General features: G+C 43.1%; 1 protein-coding gene across 1 annotated transcript in view; it reads left to right on the top strand.

Moving 5' to 3' along the window:
- PAK5 (p21 (RAC1) activated kinase 5) overlaps window positions 1-13,480 on the top strand; it is a 429,702-nt gene that overhangs the window by 382,533 nt on the left and 33,689 nt on the right. Inside the window, exon 4 of the mRNA XM_069546391.1 lies at window positions 2,729-3,514. Within this exon, the coding sequence (XP_069402492.1) occupies window positions 2,729-3,514 (786 nt within the window). The remainder of the gene's footprint in view (window positions 1-2,728; window positions 3,515-13,480) is intronic.

Genomic DNA, 13,480 nt, shown 5'->3' with positions numbered 1-13,480 from the left:
GTATTATTCAGTTGCTAAGTTGTGTCCAGCTCTTTGAGACCCCACGGACTGCAGCATGCCAGGCTTCTCTATCCTTCACTGTCTCAGAATTAGCTCAAATTCATGTCCATTGAGTCAGTGATGCTATTTAACGATCTTATCCTCTGCTGCCCCCTTCTCCTTTTGCCTTCAGTCTTTCCCAGCATCAGGGTATTATTCAATGAGTTGGCTGTTCGCATCAGGTGGCCAAAGTATTGGAGCTTCATCTTCAACAACAGCCTTTCCAATGAGTATTCAAGGTTGACTTACTTTAGGATGGACTGGTTGGATCTCCTTGCAGTCCAAGGGACTCTTAAAGAGTCTTCTGCAGCTCCACAGTTCAAAAGCATCAATTCTTTGGTGCTCAGCCTTTCTTATGGCCTAATTCTCACATGGTATATGACTACTGAAAAAAACCATAGCTCTGACTGTATACAGACCATGGTTGGCAAAGTGATGTCCCTGCTTTTTAATACACTGTCTAGGTTTGTCATAGCTTTCCTTCCAAGGAGCAAGCATCTTTTAATTTCATGGCTGCAGTCACTGTCCACCGTGATTCTGGAGCCAAAGAAAATAAAATCTGTCACTGTTTCCACTTTTTCCCCATGTATTTGCCATGAAGTGATGGAACCAGATGCTATATCTTAGTTTTTTAAATGTTGAGTTTGAAGCCAGCTTTTACACTCTCCTCTTTCACCCTCATCAAAAAACTCTTTACTTCCTCTTCACTTTCTATCAAAGTCATGATTCTATCCCTACTGATTCACATAAATGATATAAAACTAAAAATAAATAAATAGGGAAAGTGGGCAAGTGTCCTATGCAAAAGAATTCCAAGTACTTTATGTAGATACACCCCACCAGGAAGGTAGATCTTGACTGGACACCGCTTGAGTATGGACTGCACTTAGTGACTTGCTTCCAAAGAGTGCAGTGAGAGGGGAGAAGGAAGGAAGCAAAACTTCACAGTGTGAAAACTTGGCAACTATTACCATGGCCAGGTGATCAAGGTCAATATCATCATCGATAGCCATGCTGATAGTGTGTATCCTGGATATGATGTAATGAAATTGGTATATTACTCTGTGATCTTCCTTCCGTAAACCAATAACCTCAGTTTAAACATGACAAAAATACCAGATACACCCAGTTGAGGGACATTCTGCACAATAGCTGACAAGTGCTCGTTAAAATTGTCAAGGTCATCAAGGAAAGTCTGAGAATTATCTCATGTCTAAGGAGACATGACAAATAAAGGTAGTGAGGTAGACTGGATAGGACTCTGAAACACTAAGAAAAAAATCTAATGAAATCTACATAAACTGTAGTATTGCAAGATGTTAACAATGGCACTAGCAACTTCGCTGAAGTTTCAGTGGAGAATGGATACATCTGTATGTATGGCTGGGTCACTTTGCTATGCACCTGAAGCCATCAGAACATTGGTAATCAACTATACTCCAATATAAAATAGAAAGTTTAAATTTAAAAATGTGATTAATAAAAAACATTGGGACTAATGAGACATATATGAGACCTCTTTTTGCAGGTTCTGTGTTAATCTGAAAGTATTCCAGACTTAAACATTTACTTAAAAGAAAAGGTGAAGACCAAGGCTTAAGTCCAGGACTGACTGAGGTGGAAAAAAAAACAACTTGTCTTTCACTGTGGTAGTTGGAGAAGCACTGATCTATAAACACAGGTCTAGGAGGACTTTGACTTTTTCTTCCAGTTTGAAATCTCTTGTACTAACTGAGATGGCTTTGAACTCCTTGCTACTTCCGCCACGGTCTTTTCCTCTCACATCCCTGGAAGTCTGAAGTCACACTTTGCTCTTTTATCCACCCTTGTCATATTCTACTGAAAACCTTGTCATTATCAAGGTGCAGCTGACTAGCTTTGTAAGTAGTTTCTGATTTCTTTCCGCTCCTGCCATTCATCCTGGTGTTATTTAGGTTCATTAAAGGGAACATTTGGGCTTGGCAGTTTGTCACTAAGGTTCAGGTACTACCACATCATTACCAAGCCATGCAAAGTTTGGCAATGATGATACTGATGATACACCTACAGTCAAGAAACCATTACAGTTATATCACGTTTGATCACAAATTAAATCATACAAGTAATCTTCATGCAATTCCCTATTTACAGCTTAGAAAGTTTCCTATTCTATGAAATCTGATCGCTTCAATTATTGTGTATCTTTCATAAAAAGGTTAAAAAAAATGTGCACCTCTTTCTAAGTATGTTACTGTTTAAGTAACAATTGTTTTAATTTTGGAAGTAATCTGGATAATGAATGTAAAAAGATAGTAAGTATAGTTTTATACGCAAAGAGTTATGACCTTAAAATTATAATCATCAGCTTATTGTTAGATAGCTAGAGTTTAGTGAAGAAGCAATTCACTGGCACATAAAAGAGTGATACCCTATAAATAGCCTTCTAAATGGCTTTTTGATATTTGATATTTCTATTGAGACAGGTAAGGAAGAATTTGCAGTTTGAGACTACTGTTTAATATTTGATTTATTTCACTAGTCAAGAAATCAAACAACCAACAGGCTTTTTTCTTTATCGTTTTTTAATGAAATGCCCCTGGGGCCTATTTTCCTCTGTGGTTTAAACTGGACGGAATCAGGATAGGATTCTTCCATCAGTTTGAAAGTGTGAAATGTTTTCTTTAAACAGTGTTCCCTTTATTATTCCCAGACAATCGTTAGAGGAAACAAACCCTGCAAGGAGACCTCCATCAACGGCCTGCTGGAGGATTTTGACAACATCTCCGTGACCCGCTCCAACTCCCTGAGGAAGGAAAGCCCACCCACCCCAGACCAGGGAGCCTCCAGCCGTGGTCCAGGCCATCGAGAAGAAAACGGCTTTCTCACCTTCTCGCAGTATTCCAGCGAATCTGACACCACTGCTGACTATGCATCTGAAAAGTACAGAGAAAAGAGTCTCTATGGAGATGATCTGGAGCCGTTTTATAAAGGCAGCCACTCTGCCAGGCAAAATGGGCACGTATTGAAGATGCAACACGGGGAGGCCTATTATCCTGAGATGCAGCCTTTGCAGTCCGACAGAGCCCGGTTTCCTGCAGATTATCACGCACACTTGGACTCACTGAGCAAACCCAGCGAGTACAGTGACCTCAAGTGGGGCTTCCAGAGAGCCTCGGGCAGCTCCCCTCTGGATTATCCATTCCAGTTCATGCCTTCTAGAACTGCAGGGACCAGTGGGTGCTCAAAGGAGAGCCTGGCGTACAGCGAAAGTGAATGGGGACCGAGCCTGGATGACTATGACAGGAGGCCCAAGTCATCGCACCTGTGTCCGACGAGCCCTCAGCCCGCCATGCGGCAGAGGTCCCGGTCAGGCTCCGGGCTCCAGGAGCCCATGATGCCCTTCGGAGAAAGTGCATTTAAAACCCACCCCCAAGGACACTCCTACAGCTCCTACACGTACCCGCGCCTGTCTGAGCCCGCAGTGTGCGTTCCAAAGGTAACGTTCACTGCCTCCCTCCCTCCAGCATGCGGGACCTCCGTAAGGTGCGCTCCACCACCCTCTTATTTGGATTCTGGAGCGCTGGTTAGTCTCTAAGTGAGAATCCGTATCAAAATTCTGCCTGGTTTCCATCCTCAAGCCCCCAGAGCAGAGAATTTAGGGCAAGACACATTTATTCATTAAATCAAGTCCTCTGTGGAGTTCCTACAGGCTATCTGGGTTAAAAGGCAAAAGAAAATTTTTTTCAAAAGATATTCTGCTATATTCGTGAGAAATGTTCTGTGCTGGTACAGCACTGTGTCTTGTGTTAGGGAGTATAGAGTTACAGACTGCCAGAGCGAGTAACACAGTAGTTCCTCCACTCTGGTAAAGGGTACCCAGAACTGCCAACAAGGGGAAAAAAGTCAGGATAATGTGGTAAGTTTTTAAGAAAGTTAATCGTATTCAATTCAAGGGATTGTTGGTATTTTGAGAGTATGTTCTTTCTACTAGGTTAGTGTTGACATGTCGTGTGTGTGTGTGTGTGTGTGTGTGTGTGTGTGTGTGCAACTTTAGGATAGATGGAATCTGGTTGCTAGGCCTTCCTTGGTGTGCTTTTTATTTTGTTTTGTCTTATGGTAATTTCTCTTTTAATATTTTTTTCTTAATGTTAACTGTTGTAAATTTGCTTTAAAATGTAGCTGGGCCATGATATCCCAAAGTTTGGGAACCACTGTTGGAGGAGTTACTGGCTTTGCAAAATACCTTGGAAAGTGTGCCAGCAGTTTATTTTCCCAGTTAACTTAGAAATGTTTTTGCTACCTCCCTGCTACAGCTAAGTGAAGATGAGCCATTTGGCTGTGAGCTCTAGATTACAGAGGTCTCAGACCAGTTGAGGGAGACTTGGCTTCTAGAAGCATGATCGTGGACGTTTGCAACCCAATACTGTCTCTTCAACAGCTTGGTGAGCCGCACAGCAAATCTTGGAGGGCAGGGCTGCCTGCATCGTCTGATTGATTATCAATGCCCAATATTTTCCCTTTGTTTATTATTTCTCATAAACATAATCCAAGATATTGAAGTCTTTTAGAGACATATTGAGAGTGACTTAAGCCATACTCTAGAAAAAGCAAAATAACTATCACTTTAGTTCCCAATATATAAAAATAAATCCTAAGGAAATAAAGACCTGAAATATATACTGCCAATTAAAATGTAAATATTGAGAGTGCTTTCCATCTCACTGTGTTATCTATTTGAACTCCCATGATGAAGGTATCATGACTGCCTTTTCCTGTTTTCTCCCCAGGGATATGGTTAGAAAGAGGTCTGTCTAACTGACAGACAAAAGCTCTAGGAAGCCATATGCATGCGTCATGATGCAGTAGATCATTTATGTAATTTCCTGTGCACATCACCCAACCCAAGGTTGCGGAGCATCACAGCTATAGAATGAACTAAGCAAATTAACACATTCTATAGCTGAATCTAGTTACAGTCTCCAGTTTGTGAACATCAGTGCTTACTTTAGGAATAAATAATGTGATTTCTTTCAGCTTTACCAAGTTTATAACTGACAAAATTTTAAGATATTTGAAGTGTACAAGATGATGATCTGATCTATATATACACTGTGAAGGGATTTCTCTCGCTGAGTTGACAGTCATCACCTCACATATTTACCTTTTTGCTTATGTATGAGAAATTTAGGTTCTCCTCTTTTAGCAGATTTCAATTCTACAATATAGTACTGTCAACTACAATCACCATGTGATACAATCCATCCTCAGACCTTAGAGCTGAAAGTTTGTATCCTTTAACCAACTTCCTTTTCTCCACTTCCTAGACCCTGGCAACTACTTTTCTGTTCTCTGTTTCCGTGAGTTTGACTTCTTCCTTCATTTTCTAAAATTCACATATAAACGATACCATTTGCAGTAGTTGTCACTCTCTGTATGGCTTATTTCACTTAGCATAATGCCGTTCAGTTTCCTCCATGTTATTGCGGATGACAAGGTTCAAGATTTCCTTCTCTTGCAAGGCTGAGAAATATTCCTTTATGTATACATTTCTCTGAGTCGCATTTTCTTGATCCATTCATTTGTTGATGGACACATAGATTGTTTCCATATCTTGCCTATGCTAATAACGCGGCAATGCGCATGGGAGTACAGATATCTTCTCCAGATAATGATTTTGCTTCCTCTGGATATATACCTGGAAGCAAGATTGCTATATCGTGTAGTAGTTCTGCTTTCCATTTCTCGTACACTTCCTCACTGTTTTCCGTTGTGACTGTGCCAGCACACGTGCCCACCAACGGCACACAAGGGTTCTCCTTTCTCCACATCCTCATCGGTGGCACTAGTGGCAAAGAACTCTCCTGCCAGTGCAGGCAACATAAAGAGAGGCAGGTCCGATCCCTGGGTCAGGAAGATTCCCTGTAGAAAGAAATGGCAACCCACTCCAGTATTCTTGCCTGGAGAATCCCTTGGGCGAAGGAGCCTGGTGGGCTACAGTCCATAGAGTCACAAAGAGCTGGACATGACTGAAACAACTTAGCACACACACCTCTAATAATAGCTATCCTAACAGGTTGAGGTAGTATCTCATTGTGCTCTTAATTTGCATTTCCCTGATGATTAGTGATGTTGAGCCCTTTTTAATATACCTGTTGGTATCCAGGTCCTTTACCCATTTTTAAATTATGATATATGGTAATATGGTATTTTTGCTATTGAATTCCTTGCTATGAGTTTCCAGCATACTTGATATTAACTCCATATCAAATATGTGATCTGAAAATATTTTCCCCTTTTCTGTAGGTTACTTTTTCATTTTGTTGGTGGTTTTTTTTTTTTTTTTTTTTTTTTTTTTACTGTACAGCTGAAGGTATCACATTTCCTCATTGCAAACTACATTACAAAGTTATAGTAATCAAAACAGGATGGTTTTGGCATAAAACACACTTCAGTGGAACAGAATACACAACCCAAAAATAAACCTCACATACATGTAGTCAGTTATTGAAGAAAGAGCCAAGAATGTACAATGGGGAAAGGTTAGTCTCTTTAATAAATAGTGTTGGGAAAACTGGACAGCCGTGTGTAAAAGAGTGAAACTGGACTCCTACCTTAAACCAATGGAACAGAATAACAGAATACAGAATACAAAGAAACTGGACCCCTATCTTAAAGCAATGGAAGAGAGAATTCCAGCTATCCATGGAATTCTCCAGGCCAGAATACTGGAGTGGTTAGCCTTTCCCTTCTCCAGGGAATCTTCCCAACCCAGGCATTGAACCGGGATCTCCAGCATTGCAGGCAGATTCTTTACCAAATGAGCTATCAGAGAAGCCCCTTTCTTTGCTCAGCAGAAGTTTTTTAGTCTAATTTAGTCCTACTTGTTTATTTTTGCTTTTGTTGCCTTTGCTTTTAGTGTCAAGTCTAAAAAAGTCATTGCAAAGAACAATGTCAAAGAGCTTTCTTCTAGAAACCTTATGGTTTCAAGCCTTTAATCCATCTGAGCTGAATTTGTGTGTGATTGGTTTAAGATAGGGGTCGAATTTCATTCTTTGACACACGGCTGTCCAGTTTTCCCAGCACCATTTATTGAAGAGACTATCCTTTCCCCATTGTACATTCTTGGCTCCTTTTTCAATAATTGACTACATGTGTGGGGTTTATTTCTGGGTTGTGTATTCTGTTCCACTGATCTAAGTGTGTTTTATGCCAAAACCATCCTGTTTTGATTACTCTAACTTTGTAATATAGTTTGCAATGAGGAAATATGATACCTCCAGTTGTATGTATTCTCTTTCCTCAGAATTGTTTTGGCTATACATGGTTGAATATGATTTATCTGTGCAGTATATTTGAATGCTTGTGTTGAGAGCTGTTTTAGGTCATTGTTGTTGAGGAAATTGTGTTCCAGGGCTTTAACCTTTCAGTCATGGAGCTGTATTTTGCCCATTAACATGTTTAGTCATCCAGCAGTCATTTTCAACATCTGAAAAGCCAAGATATTTCACTTAGAATGCTCAGCTTTTGAGTCTCAGGTTTCCCTTGTGAGAGATGGAACCATTTGTTGTCCCTGGGCCCACGTTTCCATGTAGCATTGGAAACAGAACTGTCTGGAGATAAAAGCTAGCCCAATTAGAAAAGATAAGCTCTGCCTAGCACACTTCACTCATTTTTCCCATTAGCCTAATCCCTTGGGGCATTTAAGATTTACTATAACCACCAACATCCCTTGCCTATTCATTTCACAGAAAGGGACACTGAGGTCCAGAAAGTCACATGGCACACTTAAGGTTTCATTTGCTCGTTACAAAACAAGAACAAGAATCCAGGCCTGGAGTTTCTCCCAATTCAACATTCTTCCCATTATATTGGTATATGTAATTTTAGGAGTTCAACTGCATTTGCCAGTAAAACCCACGAGAGGTCCTGGTGGCCACCAGAACTTTAGGTTCACTGGAGGAATAGAGAGGAGATGGAGTGAAGGATCAAGGCAGGGAGGGAGGAGGCAGCAGGGAGGGGATAAACTGCCCCATCCTTACCGTGCCCTCTTCTTGCAGATTCCCAAACATAAGGCAGAGCAGAGCTGCCCTGACATCTGGTTTTCTCAAACCCAGAAACAATGTAGAAACTATTATGGCTCAGGAAAAAACCACATAACACTCCTACCAAGTCATTTTCATCCCTTATAATCAGAACTCCAAGCTGTTGTTCCATGTTTCATAGGAGACCCATGAGAAATTCATGAGCAGGTCTTGTGGGAGGGTAGGAGGTGAGGGGCCTGTTAGTAATTAAAATATTTGCTTAAAAATATAACATCATTCTAAAAATAGTTAGGTGTTTGTGTCCTTAGAACTAAACTCTTGAAAATCTACCAAACACATTTGGATTTTCTGCTGAGAGAAGAAATGACAATCACAACTCAGATAATTTTGACTTTGCCTCATGGAAAATTCTAGAAACCGGTGGGTAATGTTCACAATAATGAGAGAAAGCGTGAAACTTGGTTTCCAGATAGAGCAAAAATGAGGAGGGTGTCTGTGTGTGTATGAGAGAGAGAGAGAGAGAGAGAGAGAGAGAAAGAGAGAGAGAACAGTTTTACATTTTGGCTTAAATTGAAAAAAATAAAATTACGCATAACTTATAGTAAAAAAAATCCTGTTATATATGTATTATAATCCATGTTATCTACCTACCTAATTTTCCCATTAGAGTGACAAGAATTAAGGTTGTTATGAATATGTAGATACTGGCATCCGTCAGTATGCCATTCTAAATGGTTTTTCTGCTGGGGCTAAGCAGATGAATCCTTAAGAGGAAGATAAGGTCAAACCAAATCCATACAGGACTTACAGAACTACAAAAGTGTGGAAAGAGACTGTTTTCCACCCTGCCCTGCAGACATGCCTGCCTTAGAGGGAGGGAAGCTGGCTGGAGCTCCTGACCACGCATGCGACTGTGCTTATTCCGACACTCTCCAGGGACCAGGCGGCTGCTGGCTTAGGTGTCTGGTGCTGGCCTGGGACATCCGTCCCTTGTTCTGGCTCCAGCTGCTGAGAAGCCCCTAGTATCACCCCTGATCTGCCAGTTGACTAGGCACTGGCTGGGTGTCGGATTCATGTGTTGCCTTGTTGAGCATCATGTCCTGTGAATTCTTGCCCCCTTTGAACAGATGAGCCCACCAGGGCTTTGAGAGGCTCAGTAAACAGCCTGGTCAGCCTGCTCATAGGAGAGCTGGGACCCAGCCTTCTGGGCTCAGCCCCTCACTAGACACTGGCTACAGCCCCAGTGGCACAGGAATAGCTTTTGTGGGTGCCAAGCCTTAACCTGGCTTCTTACAATCTCCTCCGACACCTGCAGCAGTGGAGGGTTGGGTTGTGTCACCCTGTTCTACTCTATAGCAGGATTTCTCAGCCTGGACACTGTCGACATTTGGGGTCTGGTAACTGTTGGTTGTGGGGGTGCCTCCTGCACTGTAGGATAGTTAGCAGCATCCTTGTTGTCTGCTCACTACAGGCCAATAGCACCCCTCCCTCACTTACAACAACCAAAATATCTCTAGAAACAGCCCAGTGTCACATGGGAGCAGAAGCAGCTCCAGCTGGGAACCCTTTCCCCCTCACTGTCGTTTCTCAAGTGCTTTCCGGTAGTCAGGGCTGTAGGTCAGGAAGATACACTCCCTGGCTTGAGTCTTGATGTCACCGCTTACAACTGAGCAAACTGCTAAACTGTGCCTTTACTTCTTTATCTGTGAAATAGGCATGAAGACACCTTATGATGCAGAGTGAGGTTAAATAAGTTAATACTTAGAGTAGCATAATTATTAATATGTATCCTCTACATACATCAGTCTGTGTGTATAGCTTCTATTAGATGGATGGCTGCTGTGATGTGATGCTGGGGTTTACCGTGTGGCAGGTGCTATGCTAAGCCTTTTGCAAACATGACCTGATTTTGTCCTCATGACAACTCCTGAAGAATTCAAGATCATTTCCCTTTTTACAGTGAAGGACTGAGACTCAAAGGGACTTAATATTTCTAGACGTCCAAGGATGTGAGACAAACAGCTGAGCCAAGATCCAAAGTTAGGTCCATTTGACTCCAAAGTCTATCAATTCCAGGATGTTTCTGTTTCTACAGGGAAAAAAGAACAAGACGAGGCACATAAGGCTTTGGAGAATGGATGTAAGCCCTCGGGGCCCAGATACTCACACCACGGGCAGCCCTCACCCTGCTGACAAGGAATGGGTGCTGACTCACAGATGGATTTGGTGCACAGGAGCGCACTTTATTCTGTCTGTTCTTGGTAGGCTGGACTCCTTTGACAGGCTTCTAGAGTCACCAGACTGTGATCTAAAGGTAAAGCATTAAGAGTAGGGATCCCTGGAGTCTTCCATATGTACTCCCTCAACCTTGAGTGATGGTCTTATTTAATTTTGCAGAAGAGAGTTCAGATTGTCTCACCCATTACAGAAGACATTGAAGAGTACACGTTCTAGAGTCAGATCCCCAAGATTCGAGCACTGTCCAGCTGTGTGATCTCGTCTGTGCCTCAGGTCCTTCATCTGCAAATAGGGCATCTCAGTACCTGCTTCCAGCTTGGCCTGTGGCAGGAAAAAGTTTGATGAATGTGAAGGAGTTATCACTTGGCACATCCTCAGATCAGACCTTATACTCAGGAATGTTTCTGGTTGGAAAACATGTCGCCGCATCTCTTGTCCCAGTCACAGGAGCATCCTATCGATATAAACTTTCACATATTTTCAAAATATGGTAACAAGTTCTATCTGACTCAGCCCTCAGTCACTCTGTGCAGTCTCATAATTACAACTGTCCTCACTTTAGAGATCTGGGTCACAGAAGGCCAGAGGAGTTGTGTGACTTCCTCAAGGTCATGCAAAGCTCTAGGTCATGACTGAGCTGGCCTAAGGACCCCAATCCTGCCACCCCAATTCTTTCTCTGGTCTCCAAAATGGAAATGAAATTCTCAGGCCTCCTATGAAAGCCAGATGCTAAGAGAGAACAGAAGATTTAGCAGCATGAAAGCAAGAACCATCACCACTGTAGATGGATAGCTGTGATGACTCCTTGCCGACCAACCCTTCCACGTTGCCCACTTCATCTCCACTGCACAGAGCAGCAAAGTGAGCCATGCTGGGCCCACGTCATTCCAGACAGACAGTGAAGTAAGGACTTCTGAGTGAAGATAGAGGACACAAGGAAAACGGTGGCATGGGTCCCCAGACCCTCCTGGAGTCACCAGTGCAATGACTTTTCATTGCTCAGCTATCACTTTGCTTTCCCTGGAAGGAAAGAGAAGTTGAACCAGTGTGCTCAGCCTTACTGAATCAAGTTTAGTGACTCACCATTCTCTGTGGTACTGGCATACCCAGATTCAACCAAGGCTCCAGGAACAAAACTGCAGCTCCTGATCTCCTAAGGGTCCCAGCAGAACACTTTTCAGAAACACTTTAGGGGCCTTATGGGTAATGAAATGACTAGGCTGGTGAAATCTGATAGGCTGCACCAACAATCTGAGAAGGGGAAGGGCTGGGAGGGAGAGAGAGAAAGAAAGAAGTGCTTAATCGCCTAATAGAATAACGGAGAGTGCTGCCTGTAGACCTTTTTCCTTTACATATGGTCTCCTGTAGGCTGTTCATTAAGGCTCATAAAACACACAAAGAGGTGACTCAGAGCAATAGCTCTGACATCTGTCCCTTCTGATGGAGACTTGAGGCGTCTTTTGCATATGAATGAACTCATCTCCCCGTGAATGTTATTATGGTTCAAAGTAAATTGTATTTGGTCATTATAAGTGGGTTTTCCCATTACCAAATTAAAAGTGAAATAAATCTAACCTGGCCTTGTCCGCCCCAGCGCTCTCGGAGGCCCTGACATTGTTGAACCATGTTCTTCAGCAGTGAACTAATCCCCAGAGGTCCACCCCCACCCCCACCCCACAACATGCCTGCAGCTGGCGACAGAGGACAGGTCGGGGTAATCTGCTCTTGAATACAGGATGCATCTGCAGAGTTTGGAGCAGCAACTGTGGGGGGTTAATTGGATATACTGACTCCAAGGTGGGAGGACAGCCTGCTGATCAGAGATTGCTTCACTTCTTCATGTAACTCAAGGTTTGCCTCTTTGTACAGGTCATGAGCCACTTGTCAGACTCTCAGTGTGTATTTACCATCCACTTTGTGGATGCATGGCAAAGGCAAGCAGGGGAATGCATGACTCTTCAAACTTCATGGCATAATGTGTAAGTTCCTACACACCTAGACGGGTATCCAGCATCACAGATGGGAGATTTTCCTGCAAAAAAGTTAAATATGGTGAATAGCTTTCTGCTACATGCAGTTTGGAAACCCAGAAAGTGTCTGACAGTCCAGAACATCACATACTTCCCAAGTTCCCTGAACAAGGATCTTAAGGAGATACCTTGATCCCTGAGGTCCTAGGGGGTCCAGCTCATGACCCCTGCTCCCTGCTGTGATGTGTGTGCCTCTTTCACCAAAACTGAATGCCAGCTCAAAGTGTGTGCTGTATCTCTGTGTCATCCGGCCAGTGTCACAGACTCTGAAACAGGGCCACTCCATTTTTTAAATGAACATAAGTAATTTGGAGGAAACTGACCATGGCTCAGCACGTGTCATGGTTTTGCCTCAAGCTGTGGGAACAGTAGCTACTGTTTATTAAAATGCCATTGGAGGTGGAAAAACTCCCCACCATCCTGTAATAATAGCACTGGTGTCAGCAGCCACCTTGCTGGGAGAAGCAGAGGCTGGAAAGTCAAGGGTGGAGACACAGAAGCCGATCAGCCCCCTTAGCAGCACCTCTGCCCCACAGCAGGAAGGCCTGGGGTTGCAGAGCATAACCAAGGGATGCAGCTCACGGGATTTAGTGAATCCCCTTCCCCTGCTTATCCGTCTCTGAAATGTCCCTGCAGAGAAAACCAGCTCCAGATTCTCTCCCAGGTCCTTACGAGCAAATGTTTTCCTTTTCCCAAGCCAAGGCTGGCCCTGTTACATTTCCCTTTGAGTCAAGGAAGGACAGGGTAAGATGTCCTTTTCTTACTTAGAGCCTTATGGTTCACTCTTATCCTGTATTTGATTTATAGAGAACAAGCAGCACGCAGTCTGGCTTTTTTCATTCTGGGCACGAGCAGTCTCTTTGCTTTGTTGTACTTTGAAAAGGTGCATTAAAGCAGCACACTCAGGTACTGGAAACAGCTGCCTCTGCATTCTCTGTAACTGCAGGGCATGGAGAGAGAGACTCTATCCTTCATGGAAGCTTCTGCAGTCCCCATTATGTGGGTGCAGACTTATACCACGCACACACACACACACACACACACCCAGCACAATCCAGCCGCAGCCTGCCTGTCACCAGCATGGAAGGCCATGATGACAAATAGATGCTGCCGCAGGAGTTTTTTCCTTCTTTTCTTTCTCTCTCCCTCCTC

This window comes from Ovis canadensis, chromosome 13 (assembly GCF_042477335.2).
Source record: "Ovis canadensis isolate MfBH-ARS-UI-01 breed Bighorn chromosome 13, ARS-UI_OviCan_v2, whole genome shotgun sequence".
Lineage (NCBI taxonomy): Eukaryota > Metazoa > Chordata > Mammalia > Artiodactyla > Bovidae > Ovis > Ovis canadensis.
The sequence above is the reverse complement of the archived record's forward strand: the minus strand, read 5'-3'. Positions and strand labels throughout refer to the sequence as shown.